This window comes from Mandrillus leucophaeus, unplaced genomic scaffold (assembly GCF_000951045.1).
Source record: "Mandrillus leucophaeus isolate KB7577 unplaced genomic scaffold, Mleu.le_1.0 Scaffold19, whole genome shotgun sequence".
In the NCBI taxonomy this organism is placed as follows: Eukaryota; Metazoa; Chordata; class Mammalia; order Primates; family Cercopithecidae; genus Mandrillus; species Mandrillus leucophaeus.
The window spans coordinates 3,752,780-3,779,531 of NW_012101920.1; the positions used below are offsets into that span (position 1 = coordinate 3,752,780).

Here is a 26,752-nt window from a genome sequence, read left to right on the forward strand (position 1 = left end):
AATGAATAAATGAGTAAATGAATTAAAGAATTCCTCCTAGCTCTTAGCTTTATTGTCGTATTCTTAATGTTCAGTGGACCTCCTGGGAAGGAGCTGGATGTTCTACACTTTTACCCATTTCCTTCAAAACTGCAGTTGGATACCTTAGCAAGACTCATTCATCTGGGGATATTTAGCCTTTCCTGTTGGGCTTGACATTTCAGAATCCATTGCTTAACTGTGGGAAGACTGACCATGACTGAGCTAGACCTGTGTGGTGAGCATGCTTTTAACAGTTTGCTTCCCAGATCTCCATCCCTGTCTTAATGACTGAAGCATTCCTTCTCCCAGCTGCCTGGAGTGTGATTCAGTGACAACTTGCAGCAGAGCTGGTACTTAGTTGGGTGTGGTGGCTGGCACCTTTAGGCAAGGTAGCTTGGCCCTTGGTTCTCCCTTTATTTTACCCAACGTTCTCAAAACTAAAATGGCTCTTTAATTTTCATAAAATGGAAATTTGGTAGATCATATTTTATTTATTATCTTGTTAAAATGCCCCAGTCTCCTCAGTACATTCATACACTGAAAAAAAATCTTTGGAAGCCCTTACTGAGAGTGCATCACAGCTGACCCGTGCCCGCCCTTGACTCCCTCTAAGGTGCTGATCCTGAGAACCCTCCCCAGTCAACACCCGACATGCAGATCTCCTTGGAATCTGCTCCTGGAAAACCCAGTCTGCGGCAACCTGATGTGTCATTGCAAATCTGCAACTTTAGACCAACCTTCTAAAGAGGGATTCAAGACCTTTTGCAAGAATCGGACTTGATTTGTTGGCCCATGGTTCTCCCTTTATTTTACCCAATGTTCTCAACACTAAAATGGCTCTTTAGTCTAATTTTCATAAAATGGAAATTTGGTAGATCATATTTTATTTATTATGTTGTTAAAAATGTCCCAATCTCCTCAGTAGATTCATACACTAAACAAATAAAAAAGAAAATCCCTTAACTGGTTCATCACATTGAATTTGCACTGGGTAAAGGGTTAGTACCAACCGTGTTTTTCTCTGGGAGGAAGAAGCTCCAAACAGTAGGCAAGATTTCTATGCCTTAAAGAAATGTTACTTTAGCTTTTCTTGCATCAAAGGCCTAATAACAGCTCTTCCTGAGTACCTGTTTATATCACCCTGAAAAGGGAATGCTGGTTATAGCTCATTGTAGCCAGAGGGAAGAGGGATGCTTTTGTCTGTGGGGATGATTCCACTTTAATCCTGAACAGGGTATTTGGCCATCAAGTAGCCTACTGACTAAGGGGAGACAATTTTATTTTATTTTTTTCTCATAACTGTCAATTTCATTGGGCAGCTATACATATCTGGGGAATGTTTCTATAATAGATGGAATTATAGAGGTTATGCTGACAAGACAAGCAGATGTTTTGAGATTGATTAAATATTTAGAAAGAAGTAGCTGGGCGCAGTGGCTCACGCCTGTAATCCCAGCACTTTGGGAGGCCAAGGTGGGCTGATCACCTGAGGTCAGGAGTTCAAGACCAGCCTGGCCAACATAGTGAAACCCCATCTCTACAAAAATTAGCCGGGCATGATGGTGGGTGCCTGTAATCCCAGCTACTTGGGAGGCTGAGGCGGAAGAATCGCTTGAACCCGGGAGTCAGAGGTTGCAGTGAGCCAAGATCATGCCATTACATTTCAGCCTGGGCAACAGAGTGAGACTCCATCTCAAAAAAAAAAAAAAAAAATTAGAAGTACATTTCCCGGGCTCCTGGGGTACCCCTTAGTGAGATTGACAATTTTACACATAGGACTGTTCTTTATCATACAGAAGTAAATTTCTGAAGTTAAATTCATTTTAGAGTGACAGACAGAGGATCAAGTATGTGTGAAGCAGATTGGACATTTTATTGGCATTAAATTTTGAAGTTAGTTTTCAGACACAGATGAAGTTGAATATTATAAAGATGAAGAAAAGACCTTTTGTTAGACTAATTGCTCTAATATTAACTCAAGAATGGGTCAACTTTCTGCAAGTTAAGGTCATGCATTCTAGGGAATTTGATCTTGATTTTAAATAGGCATTATGAATACAAAGTTAGAAATGCCAGTTTCTCCTTTTATCTTCCAAAGGTTTCAACTGAGAAAGGCACTGGCATATTAGCTGGAGAAAGACTAATAGGAAGGATATAAGGATTATTAAAAATGTGTCTTACTATTCTCTGATCTAAAGAGGCATGCAAGTGAAGATTATATTAAATTTAAGAGAGAACATATTGGATGAATAACATCAGTTCAAGTTTTGAAATCCTTGAAAAGAAAAAAAGAGCCAGACGCAGTGGCTCACGCCTGTAATCCCAGCACTTTGGGAGGCTGAGGTGGGTGGATCACGAGGTCAGGAGATCGAGACCATCCTGGCTAACATGGTGAAACCTCATCTCTACTAAAAATACAAAAATTAGCCGGGCATGGTGGCAGGTGTCTGTAGTCCCAGCTACTTGGGAGGCTGAGGCCAGAGAATGGCGTGAACCCGGGAAGTGGAGCTTACAGTGAGCCAAGATCGCACCACTGCACTCCAACCTGGGCAACAGAGAGAGATTCCGTCTCAAAAAAACAACAACAACAACAACAAAAAAAAAACCCAGCATAAATAGACATTTAGAATACAGAGAGATTTGATATTAACTTCTCTGATCCCTGTACTTTACTGATGGGGAAACTGAGGGCAAGTGAGATTTCATGATTTCTCCAAGATTCTGGTCTCTTAGTAACCACATCTTTAAGCTGTAAAACCTATAACCTGGTGGGTCAGAGCATAAACCTCTGTGGGAGGTGGTGGACAGGCAGATCTTTCTATACCATGGTTGCATTGTGATTCTGGACATGTTACTTAACCTCTCCTAATTTCTGTTTCCTCAGCTAAACAATGTCAATAATTATGGCTCCTGAATCACAGGGATGTCTTGAACATAATAAAATAGTTGCTGTAGAGCCTTTTCATAACATATTAGCTACTTTGAAAAGCAGATTCTGAAGTTGGGGACCATGGCTGGTTGTTCACCTGGATTCCTGAGCCCTGGAACATAGTGGGTCCTTAATGAATCAATGAATGAATACTACAAACCAGAATGTAGAGACTCTGCTTCATGCACTATGTAGGCTAAAATTGTCATCCATTTAAATCCAATTTAAACAGTCTTACATTTGAACAACATGCCACTACTTTACTTTTGGACTATCTAGTTCTGAACTCATAATTGAAGTGTAAATTTGTGTAACATAGGCATAGGTAACACCTTCTAAATGGAGGAGTGGAAGGTGAAAAGGTGGCATAATCTGTTATGAGACCAAAAAAAAAAAAATCACCCACTAATGAGTTTGAAGTTTTCATGTTTTGCTCTATTCTATGTTACTCCATTTGCTATATCTTGTAGAAAATTGTCCTGACATATTGTGGAGTAGGAGGAAAAAAGCAAGTGTCAGAAAAGAAGGAGTTTTGGCACAAATGTGTCCACATGTATATTTCTGCATGCTTGTAGGAAAATGAAGAAAGGAAAGGCTTCTGATGGTAACTATGGTAAAGGAACTGTGTTTTCCTTGAAGGGGTGGAAGTGAGTTGAGTGGTCATTTGCTTTTGTATGTTTGTGCTTTTGTATTTGTTTATCTGCTTATATGGTAATCTGTATTACTTATTCATTTATACAGTGTACATTCTTAACTTTTGTAATACAATAAAACAATATTATGACCCTAATTGACCAGAGACAAGGGACTTGTTGGGTGATGATTTTTTAAAATGAGCCCATTTAAGTTAAAATATTTTGCAAATCCCTTCTCTATGTGATAAGGGTGCATACTCATATATTGTACTGTGTTGTCTTAAAAGACATCATCCAGTAACATCACTAAACTTTTCTCTTATGTATCTTTTGGGACCTTGGAGAGCGACGGATCATGTTCATCCATATGTAAATTAATCCATTTGTCACTTTCACTGTATATTTTGTGTTGCAGGAGAATTAGTGAGGCGGTGTTACTTCCTGCACCTTAGCATAATTATTGTGGCATTGTCAAAAACAATATAAATCTTGACATTTACAATGGAATATATTTTCCTTTAGTGACCATTACTAATGTTGTTTTAATTAAAAGCACTGATAGCCGAGAGTTTTCAGCAACATCTCTCCCACTGTCATAAACCAGAGGATTAAACTGTCTTATTTCCTATCCTACTATGTTTGCCGAGGGAACAACAGCAATTCTAGTTTGTCAAAGGAGAGAAAGATGGGATTTGGATTCATCTGCTCATACATTTAAGAATTGCAGTTTGGGTCAGTGAGAGACTGTGGTCAGATTGAGCAATTGGGAAGAGGAAGTTGGGTCATATTTTCAGAGTAAATCAAGCCGATTTGAAAATAAAATGTACCTTGATCATTTGTTTACTTTTAATTTTTGTCACACTGCAAGTGTTGGTGTTTGCTCCTTATGTAGCAAAATTGCATTCAATATTTAAGGGCCATAATCCTGGTGAATTGTATAAAGAGCATGTTTTGTTTAGGACAATAATAGAAAGTGGGGAAGGAGAAAATCATGTTCCGTTGAGCTTATTTTATTCACGAGCTAATATTTTTACAGATTTTGGCTCTTTAGCCAAAAAAGACTTTTGTTCCCCCCACCCCCACCCCGTGGAAGAATAAAGCCATCTAATTGCCACTTAAGTGCAGTCACTTGTAATGCAGATATAGAAATATGGAAATATTGACAGATATGAGCTATATGCATCAGCCTTCTGAGTTTGAAATTAATAATAATGAGACACTGACTAGTAACTGGTTCCGTACAGCACTATATGCATGTACGGGGTAAACAGTTACTACCGGTGACCCTGATTTCATGGATGAAGAAGTTGGGGATCAGAGCACGGTCAAAGCTTGTCCTAGGCCCATGATGAGAGAGATGAACCTAGAATTTGAGTTTGGGAATGTTTAATTAATTCTTAATTTAACTCTTGGGATAAGGTTTAAACATTGCTGTTACTCCCTTGGGAGGGAGAGCAGGATTCTTACATGCCATGCTAGATTTTCTGTGTTCATCATCTTTTTTGTTTCTCTTTTCACTAATCCTTTAAGGCATATGTTATTAACTTCATTTAAGTTTTCAGGAAACTCAGGCTCCAAGAGTTTGAAAGTTGTCCAGAGTTATGGATGGGGTAAAGGATTGGATAGAGTTTGAATTTGTATTTGCGGTACCGGTGTCCAAGCTAGTTCTGTTAATTATACCTACCCTGGTACAGACAGACCTAGAAGTCTCATCAGAATGCTGGATGGATGAGGAAGTGTGGGTGAATTAGGCATCACCCACAAATACTGCATCTGTGAAGGTTCTGCTAATATGGCAGTTATTGTACTGCTATGGAGCCAATAATAGTGGAATTATTACTGAGTGGGAGGCTCTCTGTTTCACTTATGTTGTCTCTTTGGCCAATTTAAAAAGACCTCTGTGTACATTAGTAAGGTTAAGATGCAGATTAATCAATCAAATTTACACAAACAAGATGCTCACATCCACGTTTATGGTTAATCACATTACTTGACCAAGTAGCAATAGAGCATAATGGTTAAATCTGGGATTGAATTGAGCCTCAGTCTATTCTGATGTGTTGTTATTGAACTCATTTTACAGATAAAGAAGTTTGGGCTTGGAGGGATGCACAATTTCCTGAAGATTGCCCAGCTTGGAACAGGAGGAGTGAGGGGCTCAGATCCATGCCTTCTCTGCTTAATCACTGCTATATTGATGCATAGCCCTGTAGCCAATCCTTGTAGTTTTTTTATTTTTATTTATTTATTTTTTTTTTGGGGTGGAGTCTGGCTCCCTAGCCCAGGCTGGAGTACAGTGATGCGGTCTCGGCTCGGCTCACTGCAAGCTCCGCCTCCCGGGTTCACGCCATTCTCCTGCCTCAGCCTCATGAGTGGCTGGGACTACAGGCGCCCGCCACCACGTCCGGCTAATTTTTTGTATTTTTAGTAGAGACAGGGTTTCACCGTGTTAGCCAGGATGGTCTCGTCTCTTGACCTCGTGTTCCATTCACGTCAGCCTCCCAAAGTGCTGGGAGTGCTGGGATTACAGGTGTGGGCCACCGCGCCCGGCCAATCCTTGTAATTTTAATATTAGTTACAGGGCTAGCTGAATACCCCAGGTTATCACTTGAAGATTGTCTCTTTGAGATATGTTCTTGAATTGCTTTATTTACCTGATCCTCTGAAAATGAGGAGAAGCTTGAAGAAGTTGCTAAATAAAAAAGTTAAAAAGTGGATTTTTAAGGAAACCAAAGTGAATGCCATACAACTGACTTGAAAAACAAAGGAAGAAGATGCAGCAGGGGTTCGAGCTCTCTTTGTGGGTTTATCTAGGAAAAAAGACTAAAGCTAAATTTAATAGTTACAATCTTTAGAAGAATCTTAATAACCAAGATCAACTGCAATGTAATAAACCAAATTTGAACACTAGACACAAAAATAATAGGGAAGACCACATAGATGTCAATAAACGTTTTTATTCTTTTATATTGTCATTATTTTGCTGGATTTTACAATATTTTCCCTTTAATAAAATAATATAAACCTACTGCACCAATACAAAATTATAATTTTATTTCTATTTATTTCCCCTAAACATTTAAAAATTCACATGGTTACAATGATTGCATATTTACAATATCATACCCAGTGTATTTTTTTTTTTTTTTTTTGAGATGGAGTTTCGCTCTTGTCGCCCAGGCTGGAGTGCAATGGCACCATCTCGGCTCACTGCAACCTCTGCCTCCCGGATTCAAGTGATTCTCTTGCCTCAGTCTCTTGAGTAGCTGGGATTACGGGCATGAGCCACCACGCCTGGCTAATTTTGTATTTTTAGTAGAGACAGGCTTTCTCCATGTTGGTCAGGCTGGTCTCGGACTCCCAACCTCAGGCAATTTGCCCATCTCGGCCTCCCAAAGTGCTGGGATTACAGGCATGAGCCAACCGCACCTGGCCGTGTATATTTTTAAATGTATTTTGTTATGTTGTAAGTATTTCCGCAAATCATCATTTTAACTTTAAAACCGTGAGTTTGAAGTCTGTGATGACTAGGTACATAATTTACTTGATAATAAAAACATTTAAATTGTTTTAAATTAAAAGTGACACTCAGGCTTGTAACTTTGACCATGTTTTAGGTTGTTTCCTTGGAATGGATGTGATCATGAAGTTAGAGAGTTTGAATATTTTTATGGCCCTTAATACATATTACAAATTAACTTCCCTCTGGGCCACAATTTACATTACAGCCAATTTTTAAGGCTAGAAATCTGGCAGTGGGCCACAGAGGAAGCTGATGTTCTATTTGTTTTGCAGTCATCCATGCTCTGATTATAGGATGTGGCTCAGGATCCCAAACTAAGTCCTAAAACAAAGTCATATGTAGAGTCCAATGTGTATATTCCGACCCTTAGCATGAAGGTACATACAGTGTTTTGTGACTTCCATAGAGTCTCTGTAAATTCTTTAACTCATTTAGGAATTTCATTATAACCAAAGAAAAGTTAAATATGACTTAACAATGCTGAGCTGTGCTGTGTTCAGCACATTAATAAATGTCACCAAATGATTTCAATGAACATTTTTATTTCATTTGTTGCAAAACTGGAAAGAAGACACTTAATATTGGTTTCTGAGCTTTTGAACAAATTTTATTTCCTCGGTTAATACTCTGAATGTAATTTACTTCCTATACTTGCTAACTATGGAAAGCATTGAATTTGGCTTTGTGGCTTATGCTCTTTATCAATTACATGCCATTGATAAAGTGATCTACCTCCACTGCAGTACTGGGAAGGTTAATAAAGAGAGAGCGTGCTCATTTGAGTCAGTTCTGCACTGACAGAATGTGCATCTCTGGCTATTTGTGGTATGTGTGTGGCCTATTAGAAACTACAATAATAATTGAGACTAACTTAATGACCATTATACCAGTGACCTAGTCATTCTTGTAGTTTAGTATATTTAATGCATTTACATTCATTTGTGGATCCATGTAGACCACACATTCATTCATTTATTCTACGACTTTTCATTCAGTACCTTCTATGTATAAGGTAATTCTTGGTACCAGTAGGTAACTGGTGAATCAGAGTAAACCAGAAAATAGATGAATGGTGAGTATCGTCCCTTTGATATGCACTTATTTAATGAGTCATTTTAGGATTACTATAGCAACACTATTAAAAATTTTACAGTTATTCACATGGCTCGAAATTCAAGGATTAAAAGTTCAAAAGGGTATACAGGAAAGATTTTCTCACCCATCTACCCAGAGCCACCAATTCTCCTCAAGAGGGCAATCAATTTTATAGTTTCTTCTCTTTCAGCCATATTTCAAGCACATATCAGCATATACCTATATAGGTGTATTTGCATATATGTTATATGTGTGTACACCCCATTTTTCCCCACAAAAATAGTATATATGCTGCATCCATTATTCTCTAACTACCTCGTGTCACTTAATACATTTTGAAAAGCTCTTTTAATTATTACTTAAAGATTGGCCACTTTTCTTTTTTATTCCTGTCAGCATGGTATTTCATTGTGTTAAATATTCTATTGATTTTGAATTTTTGTTTATTTATTTTTATCATTATTGTAAATAGTACTACAATGCATATCTTTATATAAGTTTCTTTCATTTAGATTTTTTTCCTTAATAACTAGAATTGCAAATTAAAGTGGAGCAAGTTTCTATGGCTATTGACAAATATTCTTCAAGTTATAATCTGGAAATATTGATCTACAATATACACAGAATACTATATATTGTGTAAGAAGTGGGGGTAAGACTGTATATTTGTATTTGTATATATGTGCTTGTGTTTGCACAAGGAAATAATGCATTTAGTTGTAAGTCAGTGACTGGGTCTGGCGCAGGGGTAGGAAAGAGAAGTGGGAAGCAGACTCATTAATATATACCTCTGAAATAATTTTGAATTTTGATTCATGTGAATGTATTAATTTTTAAAAAATTTATATTAACTATAAAATTAAAAATTAAAGTATATTTCTTTATTATTCTGCCATTTTCAATATATGAGTACACATGGATTTTTTTAAAAAATAATTTTATAGACTAGGGTATTGGAAAAGTAGCATAATCAGGTAGAATGCAGGAAGTCACAAAGTGGACCTGGTCTTGGAACTTGTTCATTGGTTGGATCTAATTCATAGTTTTGTTGCTTTTATTCTTGATTTAAAAAAAAATGGAAAAGTAATTAAGTGTTTCCCAAATGTCAGTCATTTATGCGTCCCCTTCAAAGTCTTTGTCATATCTGTGAATAGCTTTCACTGTTATTCACTTACTAATTCAGTAAAATAATTTATTTTTCTCTATTTTTGGAATTTTACAGCAGTGCCATTAACGAAAAAATCAGTATTATTTTTCATGAGTAGGGGCTGCATAAGTTGGAGTTCATTCAGAGAAGAAGAACCACAGGGAAATATTTAATTAGAGGTTTGGTTTGGGGATTTGGGGGATTATTTCTGTTGTACTTGTAGGGGCCTGGTGTGCAGGGTCTAGGTACTCCTAGTGCTGAAACCTGACATCAGAAGTGAAGATGGACATAAAATGAGGGGATTGAAGACAAACTGCAGCCTATGAAGATGGGCTGGAAGCATCTGATTTTCAAAGCTCCCAATCCACCAACTTCAAAGATGGGGTCATCCTGTAAGGACAAGGGCTAAGCAGGCACTTGGGTGAGGTTTCTGAAGAGCTGAAGGAGGATCTGGAAGCAGCTAAAGTATTTGCAGCCCAGCTGTTGTCCATGCTACTCTGGTGAACCAGCACATCAGACAGTGTGCGTGAGTGAGAGTAGTGTGCACTGCTCTGAGCTTCCAGCGGGGAAGGCAATATGGCTACCCTCACCTTCCCACATCCTACAATATGGCTACCTTTGTCCACCTTCTAGGTTTCATGGTCCACCCTAATTCTGACCTGTGCAGGGAAAGCAATTCTTTGAAAAACACTTCTAGCTTCACTGAGCTGATATAATACAAATCCATTGCAAAAGATAACTAAAAATAAGTACAATGAAAATGAAACAATATTATTAAATTGTATCCAGACATGTTGCTCAATGAAGGCACTGAGCCTGAGGCTTTCTCTTTGTTGAAAAGGAAGATTTGGAAGTTTTAGGGGGGTTTTAAAATTATTGTTACCCACTGAATGGAGCTTCTTCCTGACTCATTCAGAAGGACTGACATGAAAAATGAGTATCTTTCTCACTGTGAGGTTCTGTGCCATTTGTTGCCTCTCCCAGTACAATTTCTTCTTCCCCTCCGGCAGTTGAAGGAGGATTACGGGGGTGATTGGAGAGGGTGTCATGCTATCCTTGGCCTTATCTGCATTTCTGCTTCTTAAACCAATGAAATGATAAGCTAGATGATCATACAGTAGACAGAAAGGAAATGAGTGATTTTGTTTATCTGCAGACAGAGCTTACTGAAGACCGGTCATGGGCACGCATCAAAGACAAATGTTGTGTGCATCAAAGTCTTGTTGGCTTTTGAGGTGGTAGGTGAGAAGAAAGCATAGTCTGGCTCGAATCTATGAAAGGTTTTTTGACCATCTCAGTACCCATTGGAGAATTTTGTGTAGCTAAAGAGACCTCATGACTAAGTTTCTGGCAGACCTACTAACTGTGGATGGAAGCACCAGGGGCTGGCTTCTCACTGAGATGCTTCCATTCATATCTGTCCCAGTAGCATTCCCCAAGTGGTGTCTCCTGGATCCCCTCCATCTTTGAATCTGTGCCTCATCCCACACCCCACTGCTCAGGTTTGAATTGGTTCTGCAGTTTACCAGTGGTTTGACCTTGGGCAAGTCACTTCAAGTCCCTGAAATGGAGGGATATTACAGGCTCCAAATCACTGGGTAGTTGTGAGGATTAAATCAGGGGTTGGTAAATTATGATCCAAAGGCCAAAGTGCCCCTCAGTCCTGCTTGTTTTTGCAAATAAACTTTCACGGGAACACAGCCACACCTGTTAGTTTACGTGTAATCTGTGGCGGTTTGCACACCTCACAGCAGCGAGTTGAGCAGTTGTGGCAGAGACCCTGTGGCTCACAAAGCCTAAGGTATATACTGAGAAAGTTAGCTGAGCCCTGGATTAAACAGGTGAGTACCTATAAATTCAATTCTCAAATGTTTATGGGCTGCTATGTTGAGGTATTGAGCCTATAAGAGTGAAGAAACACAGACAAAAGTCCCTGCCCTCGTGGAGCTTACAGTTCAAGGAGGGAAACAGACAGTAAAGCCAAAAGAACACCACCAAAATGTAAAATATATATATGTAAAGTGATCCAGTAGTTCAAAGGGGGAAATGCAGGAAATCAAGAGAAAGAGAGAGAGAGAGTATGGAAGGGGGGGAGATGCAATGTTAATTAGGGTCATTAGGGAAGCTTCACTGAAAGAGTGACATGACATCAGAGCCATGTGGACACACGAAGAAGAAGGTTCCAGGCAGAAGGAACAGCCAGCATAAAAGGACGAAAGCCTTGAGGTAAGAGTGTGTCTCTGAGTGTTTGGAGACCAACCAGGGAGGCCAGTGTACTGAAAGCCCGCTGGGTGGTGGAGAGGAGAGCCCTGAAGATGCTTTCAGTGAAGTAGGACTTCCTTGGCCACAGACAGGATGTTGCATTTTGTTCTGCATGGGAAGGAAGGCACTACTGGCTTGTGAGCTGGGGATGGTGTGCTTTGGATTGCATTTTTAAAGCATCACTCTGGCTGCATATGGTGGCCATGAGTGGCAGCTTGAACTGGGGTTAGAGCTGTAGAGGTGGTGAGAAGCAGCCCAGCTCTGCCTATATTGTAAAAAAATAAAAATAAAAAAAGATGAGAATTCCCTGACAAATTTGGAGTGCGTCAGGAAAGAAAGAGAGAAGTCGGGAACACTTTGATACTTTGACTTGGTCAATGGCAGGAATGGGATGACCGTTAACTGCAATGTGGAAGAAACGGAGATAGGGCAGGTTTTGGAGCCAAGGTTAAGAAGTCATAATCATATATGTTAATTTTGAGCTGCCCCTTAGACATCAGGGTGGGATTGCTTAGAACAATGTCTGCCATGTAGTAAATTTTCAATAAATGTTAGAGCTGTTATTATTACCACGATTGACATTATTACTGAGGACTTACTCAATTCATGCCATTTTATTTTTTTAATTTAATTTTAATTTATTTTATTGAGGCAGGGTCTTTCTTTGTCACCCAGGCTGGAGTGCAGTGGCACGATCATGGCTCACTGCAGCCTCCACCTCCTGGGCTCTAGCGATCTCCCATGTCAGCCTCCCAGGCAGCTGGGACTACAGGTAGGTGCCACCACGTCTGGCTAATTTTTAAAAACTTTGTGTAGAGGCGAAGTCTCCCTGGTTGCCCAGGCTGGTCTTGAACTCCTAGGCTCAAGTGATCCTCCCTCCTTGGCCTCTCAAAGTGCTGGGATTAGAGGTATGAGCCACTGCTCCTGGCTTGATAATTATTTTTGAATACCTATTATGTGTCAGCACTAGAGAAACAATGAATGAGTTCTGATTTCTGTCTTCATGGGGAGATAGAGAAATACCTGGCGATCATATGTGAAGTCACTGCTCTGAAGCAGTGCAGCTTTGGGGGAATCACAGACTCTGCCTTGGTCCTAAGCATGATTTCTTTGAAGCTAGCCATTTAGAGTTTGTTTAATCTATCTATATCCTTGTCCTCATCTATAAAATAGGAACATCAACTTTATTTGGATCATGCATCTAAGTGCTCAGTGAACATCAGCTCTTAGTATAACATAAAGGTTTCTACAAACTCAGTCATTTGTTTCACAAGTATTTTTTGAGTACTTACTACCATGTTACAGGAGTTTAGAAAGTACTTGGGGGTACAGTATGAACAAGAAGACCCTGCCTTTAAGGAGATCAAGGGGGACTGAGTGGGGATAAATAAATGAAAATGATAGGTCGAGGTAACAATTACATAGAAAATTAAAATATATGTGTTCTAGAGCAGCACTGTCCGATAGAAACATAATTTGAGGCCACATGTGAGGCAGATGTACAATTTAAAATTTCCTAGAAGCCACATTAAAAAATAAAGTGAAATAGGTGAAATTAACTTTAATGATATATTTTATTTAATCAAATATATCCAAGACATTATCATTTTAACCCATAAAAATATTAAAATTATTAGTCAAACATTCTACATTCTCTTTTCCACTAAGGCTTCAAAAATCTGGTATTTTACACCCTGTGGCACAATTCTCTGCAGCCTAGCCACATTTCAAAAGCTTGAAAGCTACATGTTGCTGGTGGTGGTTGTCACATTGCACAGTGCAGGTCTTGAATGATGAGGTGTCTACTTTAGATTGAATGGCCAGGGGAAGCTGAGACTCTTATGAGAAGAAGGATCTAGCCATGAGAAATTTGAAGGAAGCCCTCATGGTTACAAGATAGAACTAGGCAAAGAACCTAGGGCAGGAATGGGCTTCTTATGATAATTAAAAGCAGATCAACAAAGCCACTGGGGCTACACGCTAGAGAACAAAAAGGATAGTCATATCACATTGGAGAGTTATTTGGGGCCGGTTCTGGTAGGAGTTTAAAGAGTTCATGATGAGGAGAGTGGATACATTCTAAGTGTATTGAGAACCAGTGGAGGGTTTAAGAAGGGAAGTGATATGATTAAGCTATCACTGACTGCCGTGTAGAGAGTAGAATGTTAACAGCAAGCATGTAAGCACAAAGCCATGAGAGAGACATCCAGTCCAGCTGTAGAAGCTCAAAGACGGCTTGGAGGAAATGTGTCCTAAAGAGGACTTACCCACGCCAAAGTTGGGTTTAGATGGGGTTTTCAGAGTCAGAGGGTGTTTTAGACGCATAGACTTCAAACCTTTCTGATTACACAACACATTCAATTAAAAGTAGCAACTCCAAGAATTTGTATAGGTGTTTATTCCCTATGCATGTGCTCTGCTGTCAAATTGTAGTGTTATTATTTTACTAAAACTTTTCTTATTTATCCCACCTCCCCACCAAACACGAATAAAAGTTTCAATATTTTTTTCTTTTCTCCCACTGCATTTTACTTTGGAAATGACTGTTCCAGGCAGACAGAATTACACAGGCAAAGGGCTGGGGATATAATGATGCTTGTCATGCACACGAGATGGCTGGAGCTTATATCTGGATGGTGGAAATAAGGAAGTGGGTAAGATGATGGTGAGAAGAGTGTTCAGAGCTACTTCTGGAGAATTGTGCAGGGGCTACCTCATGAAGAGCTTGCAGGCTTTGAGAATGTTTAAATTATTTATTTATTTATTTATTTATTTATTTATTTATTTAGACTTCGAGTTTCGCTCTTTGTTGCCCAGGCTGGAGTGCAATGGCATGATCTCGGCTCACTGCAACCTCTGCCTCCTGGGTTCAAGCGATTCTCCTGCCTCAGCCTCCCGAGTAGCTGGGATTACAGGCATGCGCCACCATGCCCAGCTAATTTTTGTATTTTTAGTAGAGACAGAGTTTCACCATGTTGGCCAGGCTGGTCTCAAACTCCCAACCTCAGGTGATCTGCCTGCTTCGGCTTCCCAAAGTGCTGGGATTATAATTGTGAGCCACCATACCCCGCTATGTATGTATTTTTTTAGACAGAGTCTCGCTGTGTCACCCAGGCTGGAGTGCAGTGACATGATCTTGGCTCACTGCAACTTCCATCTCCTGGTTCAAGCGATTCTCCTGTTTCCGTCTCCCGAGTAGCTGGGATTACAGGCATGCTCCACCTGGCCCAGCTAATTTTTGTGTTTTGGTGGAGATGGGGTTTCACCATGTGGGCCAGGCTGGTCTTGAACTCCTGACCTCAAGTGATCCACCTGCTTCGGCCTCCCAAAGTGCTGGGATTACAGGCTTGAGCCACTGTGCCCGGCCTAATTTCGAATTTCAATTTTAATTTTTATGTTTTGAGCCGGAGTCTTGTGCTGTCACCCAGCAAGGGTACAGTAGTGCAATCATGGCTCATGGTAACCTTAAACTGCTGGGCTCCAGTGATTTTCCTCATCTCAGCCTCCCCAGTAGATGGGACCACTGCACCTGGCTAATTTTACAATCTTTTGGTAGAGACAGGGGTCTTGCTTTTTTGGCCCAGGTTGGTCACAAACACCTTGCCTCAAGCAATTCTCTCACCTCCGCCTCCCAAAATGCTGGGATTATAGACCTGAACCACCATGCCCAATTGGGAAAGATTTTAATATATTTTCATATATGATGGGAGACCATTGCTGGGTTTTAAGCAAGAGGTGGCAACTAGTATTTTGGTAAGCATTTTACATTCATTTTCTCATCTTATTTTTAATTAACATCTGCAAAACAGAAACAAATGAAAGGGTTTCAAGCAAGCTGGTGACAAGAGCATTTATTATTGACTAGAATTTTCTCCTTTCCCTCCTTTCCACTTCTCTAATTCTGTAAGTTAAAAACTCATGCTGGTAAAGACCAAGCCTTCATCACAGAGAGAAATTTTTTTCTGGGACAGACTGCTTGCCTGCTCTCACTGACCCCTGCCTCCACCTAGAAAACTAACGTTGCCTGGGAGCCAGTTGCCTAAAAACCACTCAGTTACACTGCGATCTGGAAATGTCCATCGGAGGCTTTCAGACGGCAGTACATGTGCTTTTAAAAATACTGGGGGTGGTGGAGGGGTGGGGGGAGGGAGAGCATTAGGAAAAATAGCTAATGCATGCTGGGCTTAATACCTAGGTGATGGTTGACAGGTGCAGCAGACCACCATGGCACACGCTCACCTACGTAACATACCTGCACATCCTGCACATGTACCCCAGAACTAAAAATAAAAATAAAAAAATACTGACTTACATTTTTTGGTTTGCATTCTTTATTGATACGGGAAATCTGCTGCTATGATAAACAGAGCTCTTCATTTTTCTCACTGTAGGTTCTCCTTTCTGCCTTCCTTGGTTAAGCAAACTCACCATAGAAGAGGCTGTTTATCCACAACTCCTCAGTAATTAAGAGTCACACTTCACACTTAATTTTAAAATATGCATACACTAAATAACGTAACATTTTTAAACAGCCGATTTTAACCTTTGTTATTTGTACAGTTTTTAGCTTCTTCTTAGATGTAAAGAGAGAAGAAAACCATTTTATGTTAAATTCTTGGTCACCGTTAAGAGAGGTGTTTTATTGCCAATGTCTTGAAACCACAGCCAGGGATGTATACTCAGAAAACTGCTTTACATAATAATGACTAACTGGAAAAACTGATGATATTATTGAAACATTGAGAGAAATGTTGTGGGGGCTTTTCAAATAAATTCAACATAGGATCCCATGGCCTAGTTTTGGCGAGAACAATCCTACCTCCTGCTCTGCTAGAATCCAGTTGGCCCAGCCGCCTCTGCCTTGCCTTGCTTGAGTTCACTTACATCGCCCTGGGTTGTGTTGGCTTGGAAGGCTGCCTGGCCTTGTGTGCTTGCTGGGCTGAAATTACTCTCCCTCCTCAGCTATTGGGAGCCCACCCCATCTACAAATTTGTCCACTTGATTTCACTCCTGGGCCTCTGGAGTTGAAAGAGTAGCCCATTAAAATGGGAATGAGCCAGAGGGCTCCTCGGGGCTGGTTTGATCAACACTGTCCATGGTGCTCAGCAGGACAACCGAGTAGCATTTGCGTCTGAGGACAGTCAAACCCACACCACCAGGCCTCAACAACAACAGCCGTAATAGCTGCCATTTATATTTTCTATGGGCTCAGTGCTGAGCTAAACATTTTCATGTGCGTTTTCATTAAGCTTGACCTTGACTTCATGAGCTAGGTAGCATCACTTTGGAGGATGAGGGTGCTTTTAGTCATACACTTCCAGGGTATCAATGCTGCATTGACCACTTCCTAGCTTTGTGACTTTGGGCAAGTGGACTAACTCCTGGATGCTCACATTTACCTATCTTTAAAATGGGGATACACTACATAGAACTGTTGTATCAAGCAGGGTACCATAGTGCCTGATAACATAGTAGGTGCTCAATAAAAGGTATTGATATGGCTTTGCTAATGGGTACTTAGGTTTAGGGAGGTGAAGTCGCTTGTTTAACTTGTTCATGCTCATACAACAGATGTTGTCTCTGGCCTCACCAAAAGATAAACCAAAGAAAGTAAAGTAGAAAAGTTGGTAGATAACGGATAATTTTTTAAAATGTGTTTCCAGTATGCTAGTATGTTATACATAGTTTCTTGGAGAATTTAACAGTCATTGGCTTAGTCTTCATTCACTGTCAACTAACACTAGGTAAAGATTCATAGCTGGAATTTGTATCAGTGATGGTGCAAATGGCAGAAAATTCGATCCACACTAAGCAAAGAGGAAGGTATTGGCTTAATTATAGGCCCACTAATTATTTGCCTTAGGGACAGTGAGGGTGATAAAACATGGGTTTTGATAAGAAAGTTTGGCATTTTTAGTAGTATTCTTTTATGTTAAAATGTTGTACTTTGCTTTACTCTTACAAAAACACTTTTTGTTAAAAAAAGAAATTTGCTATGAAGGATAAACTCCATTTCAATGGTGTATGTTAGACTCTGGCCTCAGTCACTGCATAGTTGCTGTAATGTGGTTCTGGGGAAGGCCATTACCAGAGCATGTGGCAGCTGGGAGTGGAAGAGGGGTGTAAAGGAGTAAAGCAAGGAGAGAGGAGAAAGAGCAAACATTTGTGGGGGCCTAAGCGTGTTTCAGAAATTTTGCATCAACTCTTATTTCCTCATAACAAACCCATGATGTAGGTTTGTTTTATAGACACTGCTGGGCATCTCACTGATGGCTTTTTCCTCCTTATACACCAGCAGATCCTCGGGTTGTTTGGGGTCATGCTATACCCAGCTAAAGTAACTACATTTCCCAGCTCCTCAGCTCATGCTCAGTCACTCAATAGGGCTTCTGGTGAATCCCTTTAATAAGGGTCAGAATCAGTTGGCAACTTGTCTTTTGCCTCTTCCTAGAGTGTACCCGGGGATGCTCCTGGAGATTGAGCGGTCATCTTGGTACTATGGGCTAACAAGACGTAGTAATTAGTTTTTTGTTACTTCAGCTGAATGCAATTCCTAATTAGAAAAATATTGTTCATAGTAGTTAATTGGGCTTTTCTGAGGGCATGATACCTGCCAGGCACTATGCCACATGCCTTCTATTTGTTATTTCATTTAATTCTTACTACAACCAGATTGTTAATGGTATTGGAAACAACATCTCTATTTTGCAAATGAGGAAACTGAGACATAGTGATTCTAAGTAACTTGTGAATGTGAGTCTGCTCCACAGCAAAGCGTCTTCTCTTAAGCAAGATGTAAGTTCACTTTTTATGATGGGCTCCTGTTACATTAGTAGATAACATTAGGAGGTAAAATTGAAGTAATAAGCTAAAGAAACAAGCATAACCTCCGCTTTGCAGGAAGTGTTCACAACTGTACTCTAATTCAGGAGCAATAAAGAAATGGTGTATTCCATTTGACAAAGTAAAGAGCAGAGTTGTTAGTTAAATTTCTTTGTCCCACATCTTAAAACTGATCAGCATCTATAAGCAAGAATGGCTTCCAGGGATTGAGAAATCCAATTCCAGTTCTTACACTGCTTAACTAGCTGGGGACTAATTAACTGGCAGTGGGAATTAACCAAACTGCTCATTTTCATTGTACATCATGACCTCTCTATTGACTTACCTTATGAATCTGTCCTTTTCAACTACATATCATTGACAAGCACTTTACCATAATTGGAGACATGGCTCAGTGTAAGGACATACATGCTTTTGTCCCTTAAATAATTTTTATTGACACTTCCAGTTGAGTTTCCTATTCTCAGAACCTCAGTTCTGTAAGGTGTCAATAACCATGATACCAAGCCAACAGGGCTATAGTGAGAATGATGGAAATTAATGGGTAATTGATGTGCAGTAGATAATATTAATCTCAGGTCACTAACTCATAGTAGGTACTTAAAAATGAGCTATCATTGTGGAAGACATAATTCCAAAGAGTCAAAAGCTCAGTTATCTTGGGGCAAATTGCCAACATAAACAAGTAAGGAGGGCTGCACAGAGATTGTGAATACAGACCCATTGCTCTATCTCAGTTAAGCAGTCACTTTTTATATCCAGCCTGGGACCCAGCTTCGCCAATTTTTCCAATTTTTAAAAACAATTAGAAATCCGCTTTTATGTAAAATGTTGTCTTAAAATATTGGTTTGTTTTGTTTGCTTATTTGCTTTAAATACTCTGTGAGCAAAACAAACAAACAAAACCAATATCCATTTTTAGGCCACCATTTTGCCACCACTGATCATTTATTGCTTTCATTTATTCACTCAACAAACCACAGAGAGGTTGAAGGTAATTCAGAAGTGTGTCACTAAAGGACTAGAGAAGAAGACTGTCAAAGGAAGATGTTTAAAACGTGAGATTATTAAAGTTGAAGAAGAGTGGGCTGTGCATTGACTAATTAATAGTTTTCATATATATGAAGGGATTTTAGACAGCTGATGTTGACTATCCTTTATTTTCTGCAGAATAGGGTAAAAAAGAAAACAATTATTTTTCAGGAGAAGAATTTTGAATAAATACGAGAACAGTTTTCTAGATGTTGAGAATTATTAAGTTTTAGCAGAGGAAAGGGCTGTGGACCTTTATTTTGCAAAGTTTTTTTGCATTAGGACAGAGTATCAGAGAGAAATCTGTGTGGTTTTGGTGACCTTGGAATGACCTCCCATCTAGAATTTTGAGGTTCAGAATACTTATTCTGAAGGGATTCAGTAGCTGCACCCTACCTTTTGTACTCATTGTGTGCTGCAGGATGCAATTCAAGGGAATAGCTGGGCAGTCCGAAGTGGTTTGGATTCTGATTTCTTGCGAGAGTCGTTGGTACCTCCTAAGCCATCGCTGCTCCAGTTAAGGGACATGTGGCTCTGAATAAGGGCTCCTTTTGGAGTCCCCCCTGGGATGTTACATCTTCTGGTTTGACAGATGCCAACTTGACATTTTACTCCTCTTTCATTATTCTGAATAATTCTGCAAAGCCCTCATCCTCCCAGCACTGTACTAAGCGTGAGAATTTGCCTTTTCCACTTGTCAAAATATGTCAAGAGTTTGTAGGAGTCCAAGGTCATGCTTCAGTTTTGAGACAGAAGAGGAATTCCAATGATTCCAGAAATGGCAGGAGATCTCTTTTCTTGCTAACTTTGGTTCAGGTGTGCTTTAAAAATTCAACATTTAATGGACTCTTAAATATTCCTTCCTCTTGCTGCGGAACTTCAGGTTATTTTAATATATATTGAGGGTTGCCTAGTAACTACAGCTTTACTAGCTTACTGAGAGAAGTTTTCCTTTTTTTTTTTTTTTGGCTACAGAAAGGTAATCAGGGGAGAGCAATTGGAGATGGGCTTCATGGAGAAAAGGAGGAGGAATATGGTGTTTCTTTGGGACTTGAGGTCATGTAAAACTGATGTTAGAAGAAATGTGTAGGTCCCTGTCTGAGGCAATTAGAAGCAAGTTCAAGGAAGCCATCTTCCGCTTAATCTTTCCTTTGCTGAATAGTTTGAGTGAATGATGTCACAGGGAGTTGAATTACAGAAATGCTCACCTGCTTTCCCTCCTTTCTACCTCCCTTCCTCCTTCCATCCTTCTTTCCCTTCTTCCCTTCTTCTCTTTTTTCTTTCTTCATTTCTTCCTTTTTCTTTTTCTTTTTTTTAAAGAAAATAAATAATCTTATTGTTCTATGGACTTAACATCAGGCTCTGAGATATGTGTTAGTTATAACTGATTTTTATTTTTTTTTTTATTTTTTTTTTTTAGGGTGGAGTTTCACTCTTGTTGCCCAGGCTGGAGTGCAATGGTGCAATCTCGACTCACTGCAACCTCCGCCTCCTGGGTTCAAGCGATTCTCCTGCCTCAACCTCCTGAGTAGCTGGGATTGCAGGTGCCCACCACCACACCCAGCTAATTTTTTGTATTTTTAGTAGAGATGGGGGTTTCACTATGTTGGCCAGGCTGGTCTTGAACTCCTGACCTCAGGCGATCCAACCCGCCTCGGCCTCCCAAAGTGCTGGATTACAGGCATGAGCCACTGTGCCCGGCCAGTTATGACTGATTTTATAACTGAATTATTTCTCTTCTTAATTCTGCTTCTTATAACCTAGTGGGAAACAACCACTGGACAAGATGAAAATCTAATTGGAACCACCACCTATTTTCCTGAGTCAGTCCAGGTTCGTAACTAACTTGTAGATTATCTCAGTGTTGAACTTTGCTGAGTTTTGTGAGGACATGGAGATTTTAAAAGCCAAGGACGTAGATATCTCTGGGGGGACATTTTCTTGTCTACCACAGCACATCTTGTTGATATTGATTACTAAATCCTTACTTTGAGATCTTAAAACTGGGAACATCCTACCAATGTCAGTTCAGATGCAAATTTGTTTGAGCTTGTGTTCTCTCTTGACTAATCCATTTCAGAGAGTTAATTTGTTTACCAAGAAGAAAATCATTTCTTGTATTGGTTACCAATGAAAAGTGGCATAGTCCAACTAAAGAGAGCATGCAAAGATGGGTTTTGTACCTCTTGAGGAGATGCTAGCTACCTAGAAACGTAGACTAATAATACGTAAGATTACTGGCCATCAGCCAGTTTTGCCAGGCGATGGCATGAATGTTCAACATATGCTTTTATGCAATTCTGTGATGCTGCAGTAATTGGGGAATGCATTAGCTGACAGCAGTCCCTGATTCGATCTATCTCTTTCTGGTTCTAGTTACTTCTGACTCATAAAGTGGACAGGGAAAGCAAAAAGAGAAGTTTGTATAATAGTAAAATGTTCACTTGCAGTGTGTCATGTACCCTTAGGCTAAAGATAGACAAGCATCTCAGAATCTGGCTCCCATATTCTCATTTCCCCGTATATAATTTCTTAAGTGGGCAGAAGTGTATCTGGTTATATAATCCTGTTACAGTGGGAAGAGAAAGTATATTTATATATGCGTGTGGAGAAATCACTGTCAGCTAGAGTTACATATTTAATTACGGTAAGAAAAAATGTGAATTTGAAAATGATGTGGGGGTTGTTTTATTCAAATTGGGGTTCTAATTCAGTCTAAAAAAAAACTGAGCAGTATTGTTGAGATGATTGCCTCTTAGGAGATAGTATGTGTGTATGTATTCCGTAGCTCTGCCTGACTTAAAGAGGCTTTTACAACAGATGGAAAAGCATAGTGAGAGAAGAAAATAATTTAAATTTAACCCTTTGTAAATACTCTAGCTTTAAGGACACTTTGCCTTCCTTGGGTTGTGGGTAGAGTATGCTATCATATCTGAACTGTGTGTTCTCCTTATAACATCCTGTGCTAAGTGCTCATGCTCCCCAAAATTCAGGTCCCTCCAAATGATGGTGATGGGAATCCAACTCTGACAGCTTGACCCCGGATGTGTGCTTTACACTGACCCAAGATATAGCCTAGCAATATACGATGTAAAAATTAACATGAACTCATTGACTCAACTACTAAATAGGTACTAAAAGTCAAGCTTTTTGCTAGACCTGAGAATGTAGAAGTTGAATTTAGCTCTTGCCCTCAAAGAATTTACCGTCTAGGGGGTAGACCTACTCCTAAACTAGCAATTAAGTCTTTAATATCTATGCATTTATTCTGCAACACTGAATTTAAAACAGGTTTTTCTCAGAAGCAATTCTGTTTCTACAAACTGTCTCCCGGGCTCAGAGTCCCTCATGTTACCAAGTTCCTTGAAAGCCTTGCTTATTGCTTTTAAATGCAACATATCTCTGATTGATGTTTTCGCTCTGTAGTAATCCTTTCATTCCCTTTTTTGAGAGTTTGAAAATAATGTTGTATGCAAAATCCCTAAAGAATTAGCAGACCTGATTTGATTCAAATATAACTTCCCACCCTATGTGCAGTGTCATGCCCCTGAGTTTCATATACATGAGTTCTAACCCCTTCTTCTCTCTTGCTAAGATTTGTCAGCAATTGGTTAACCTATTTGGGCTAGCTTAGCCTCATTTTCTTCATCTGAATAATGGACATAGGTATGGATTCTCACAAGAATCAGATACTATTTTACAGAAGTTGTACAACAAGCTTACGTTTTGAAATAAAACTAAAGCATCATGATGTAGGCAACATGGGATAAAATTGTAGCCTAACCACTGTGTATGCTGGAGTCATGCAATTTGAGTTACATAGTCTTTGAGGTTTCATATGTTTAGTTTAAAGGCTGACTTTGCCATTTGTAAGCTGTGTGGCTTTGGGTGATTTATTTAATATTTCTCTGTTAGTTTCCTTTTTAATAAAGTAATATACTGTTTTCTTTTATAGGCTTGATAATAATGATGAAAGTGCTGGTAGAGATGCTAAACTGATGATGATAATGATGGTGGCGATGATAGTGTTTCTGCAGCTTGAATATTTATGCACCCCCACCCCAAATTTAAATGTGGAAATCCTAATCCCCAAGGATTTGGTATTAGGAGATGGGGCCTTTGGGAGGTGATGAAGTCATGAATCACAAGTAGGAGTAGTGCTTTTACAAAACAGACCCCCGGGTAGTCATTTGTCTTCTCTTCATGTGAGAACACAGCTAAAAGATGGCTGTCTATGGACCACGAAAGGGGCCCTCACCAGATGCTGAACTGGCCAGTGCCTTCATCTTGGACTTCTCAGCCTCCAGAGATGAGCAATACATTTCTGTTGTTTATAAGCCATCTAGTTTGTGAGGGTTTTGTTATAGAGACCCAATGGACTCAGCCTGACAGTTATTAAGCCCCTCCTTTTTGCCAGTTACTGTGCTGAGTACTCTACATGCATCACCTCATAGCATTCTCAGTTGCCCTCTCTGGTAGCTGCCATCACAATCCCTGTTTTCAATGAGAAGTTGAGGTTTGTGGAGTTGCTTACCATGTGCAGGCTCACTTAATGCTCCAACATAAGTCTGATTAACTTTAATACTTCTAATATATACTGTGTCTCAGTTAATGTTTTATTGTGCTCTGGTAGTTTAAACTACATTCTCTTTTATCAAGAATTCAGGTATAATAAAGATTAAAAGAGACATGATGTATGTTTAATAATTAGCATCTGTTCCATAGTAAATGCTAAATAACTACTAGGTATTTAATTGGTATTAGATCTATTTCTTTCTAAACTTATAAATGATAATATTATAAGTTATATTTATTGATTCTATTATTGCCTTTAAAATTTAAAAACCATTCTGTGGTTTATTCTCCTCTATAAGGATGCAAAAGTTACTATTGCCCATATTGCTGAAGATAAGGGAATGCCAAGATTTTTGCAATTTCTACAGAATAGCAAAAATAGATTCATCATTTAGGTCAAAGTTTCAAGTTTGAGTAAGGCTTATACTCATTTTTTTCAAATACTTAGCTTGTATTCTTAAACAAATATCTATAATATCATTATCCTATGATTCAGTAAAGAAAGAGAAATAAGCTGTTTAAATATGATGCCACACAAATTCATCTGAAAGAGAATGATGCATTCAATAACTATGTTTGTGAATTTGGCTCTATGCTATGAGATACCCAATTTGTCTTATTTTATCCTTGAATTAATATTTCTTTAGGCTTCAAGGAGACGTGATGCATTAGAAGTTGTAGATTATCTGTGGCAAATTTGACTCCAGGCTTTTAGTAACATCTCATTTCAAATTCTCAAGAGAGAATCCTATTGTCTTAATGTTTCGGTCCTTGACATCCAAGTGTGTTTTAACCTCTATGGTGCACATACCTGCCCACCACTGCTCCTTGACCTGCAGCTTCACTGAACATTTGAACTCTGGTTGCAATGCTTATGTTATTGGGCCCCTCCACGTCCTTGCCACAGTCGATTGAACCAAAGGCATCTCAGCAGAACACTCCTAATCCTGCCCCCTAAATGCTCCCCATAAGTCCTTATCATCTCAGTAAACGACATCTCCATTCTTCCACTTGCTTAGGCTATCAACCTTAAGTCACTCTTGAGTTCTCTCTTTTGCTCACATTTTATTAGCAAATTCTAAGCCTCTTAACAAATTCCGTTAGCTCTGTGTTCAAAATACATCTGGATGTAGTGATTGGTACCCCCCCTGTTGTTTCCACTCTAGGTCAAGATTTCATATATAATCACCTGGACTATTGCAATCACCTTCTAACCTTCTTCCTTTTCTACCCTTGCCCATTTTTGATTGAGATGATTTTTGAGACTGTAAGATAATGCCACTCCTCTACTCAAAATTCTGCAAGTCTTGGCCAGGCAAGGTGACTCATACCTGTAATCCCAGCAGTTTGGGAGGTCAAGGCAGGAGGATTTTTTGAGCTCAGGAGTTTGAGACCACCTAATCTCTACTAAAAATAATAATAAAAAATTAGCTGGGTGTGGTGGTGTGTGCATATAGTCCTGGCTACTTGGAAAGGCTGAGGCAGGAGGACTTGCTTGAGCCCAGGAGGTTGAGGCAGCAGTGAGTTATGATCATGCCACTGCACTACAGTCTAAGCAACAAAGCGAAACCTTGTCTCAAAACAAACAAACAAACAAAAAACAAACAAAAAAATTCCCTACATGTCTTATATTTTACATAGAATAAAATACAGAGTCCTTCATGGCCTCTGAAGTTTCCCATGATTGTGCGTCTGCATCCTTCTGTGATGTGGTCTCCTATCACTTTTCCCTTTACTCTATAAGCTGACTTGCTTTTTCTTAATTATGGTAAGCACACTTGCCCCAGGGCCTTTGCACTTACCCTCTCCTGAGAATGGCCTTTCCCTGCTTGTGACTCGGCTTGCTCCCTTACATCACCTGGCCTTCTGGTTGAATGGTGCCTGCTCGGGGGACCTTCTATGAGCAACCTTTGAAGCAGCACCTCTCTCCCTCATGGCCCTTACCATCTGTTATGTGGTATCATGCCACTTATCACCAGCTGTGGTATCCATTTTTTTAATGACATGACTTCTAACATCACATTTGCTGTTCTCTTTTTCCATACCAATTCTCCAATAATAATTAGTGCTCAGCCATTTAATTCAATGCTGATACTAACTCCTGGAGCTCATACAGATCCCACTGGTTAAAGGCTCAATCCCACAAGAATGTTCCTACTTCAGACGCCAACCACAAGTGGGTCCCACCCTATCCACACATGTTTAGCAGACGAGAAATTTCTAGGTTCCCATTCTCAGGTTTAATAATTCACTAGAACAACTCACAGAACTCAAGAAAACACTTTACTTACATTTACTGGATTATTATAAAGGATTCAACTCAGGAACTGATATAAAAGAGATGTATGTGATATGGGGTGTGATGTGAGGAGCTTCTGTGTCCTCTTGGGGGATGCCTTCTCCCCAGGATCTCAATGTGTTCACCAGTCTGGAAGCTCCCCCGATCCTGTCATCTAGGTGCTTTTATGAAGATTTCATTATTTAGACATGATTAATTAAATCATTGGACATTGGTGATTAGCTCCATCTTTAGCCCGTCTCCAGTTGGGGTTGGGACTGAAAGTTCCAACTCTCCAATCACAACGTTGGTTCCTCTGCCCAGTCGAGAGTCACCTCATTTGCATAAACTCAAGACTGGTTGAAAGGGGCTGGTTTTGAATCACAAGAGACACTCCTAAAATTCCAGTCAC

General features: G+C 39.6%; 1 protein-coding gene across 3 annotated transcripts in view; it reads left to right on the plus strand.

Annotated features, from left to right (window-relative positions):
* The window catches only part of DOK5 (docking protein 5), a 202,795-nt gene that overhangs the window by 18,428 nt on the left and 157,615 nt on the right, over nucleotides 1-26,752 (plus strand). The window contains exon 2 of one of the 3 annotated variants that reach the window (XM_011978132.1): nucleotides 635-984. The exons of the other annotated variants lie outside the window; for them this stretch is intronic. Within the exon in view, the coding sequence (XP_011833522.1) occupies nucleotides 635-802 (168 nt within the window). The 3' untranslated portion in view covers nucleotides 803-984. Of the gene's footprint in view, nucleotides 1-634; nucleotides 985-26,752 lie in introns of those variants that run through there. 3 annotated transcript variants of the gene reach the window in all.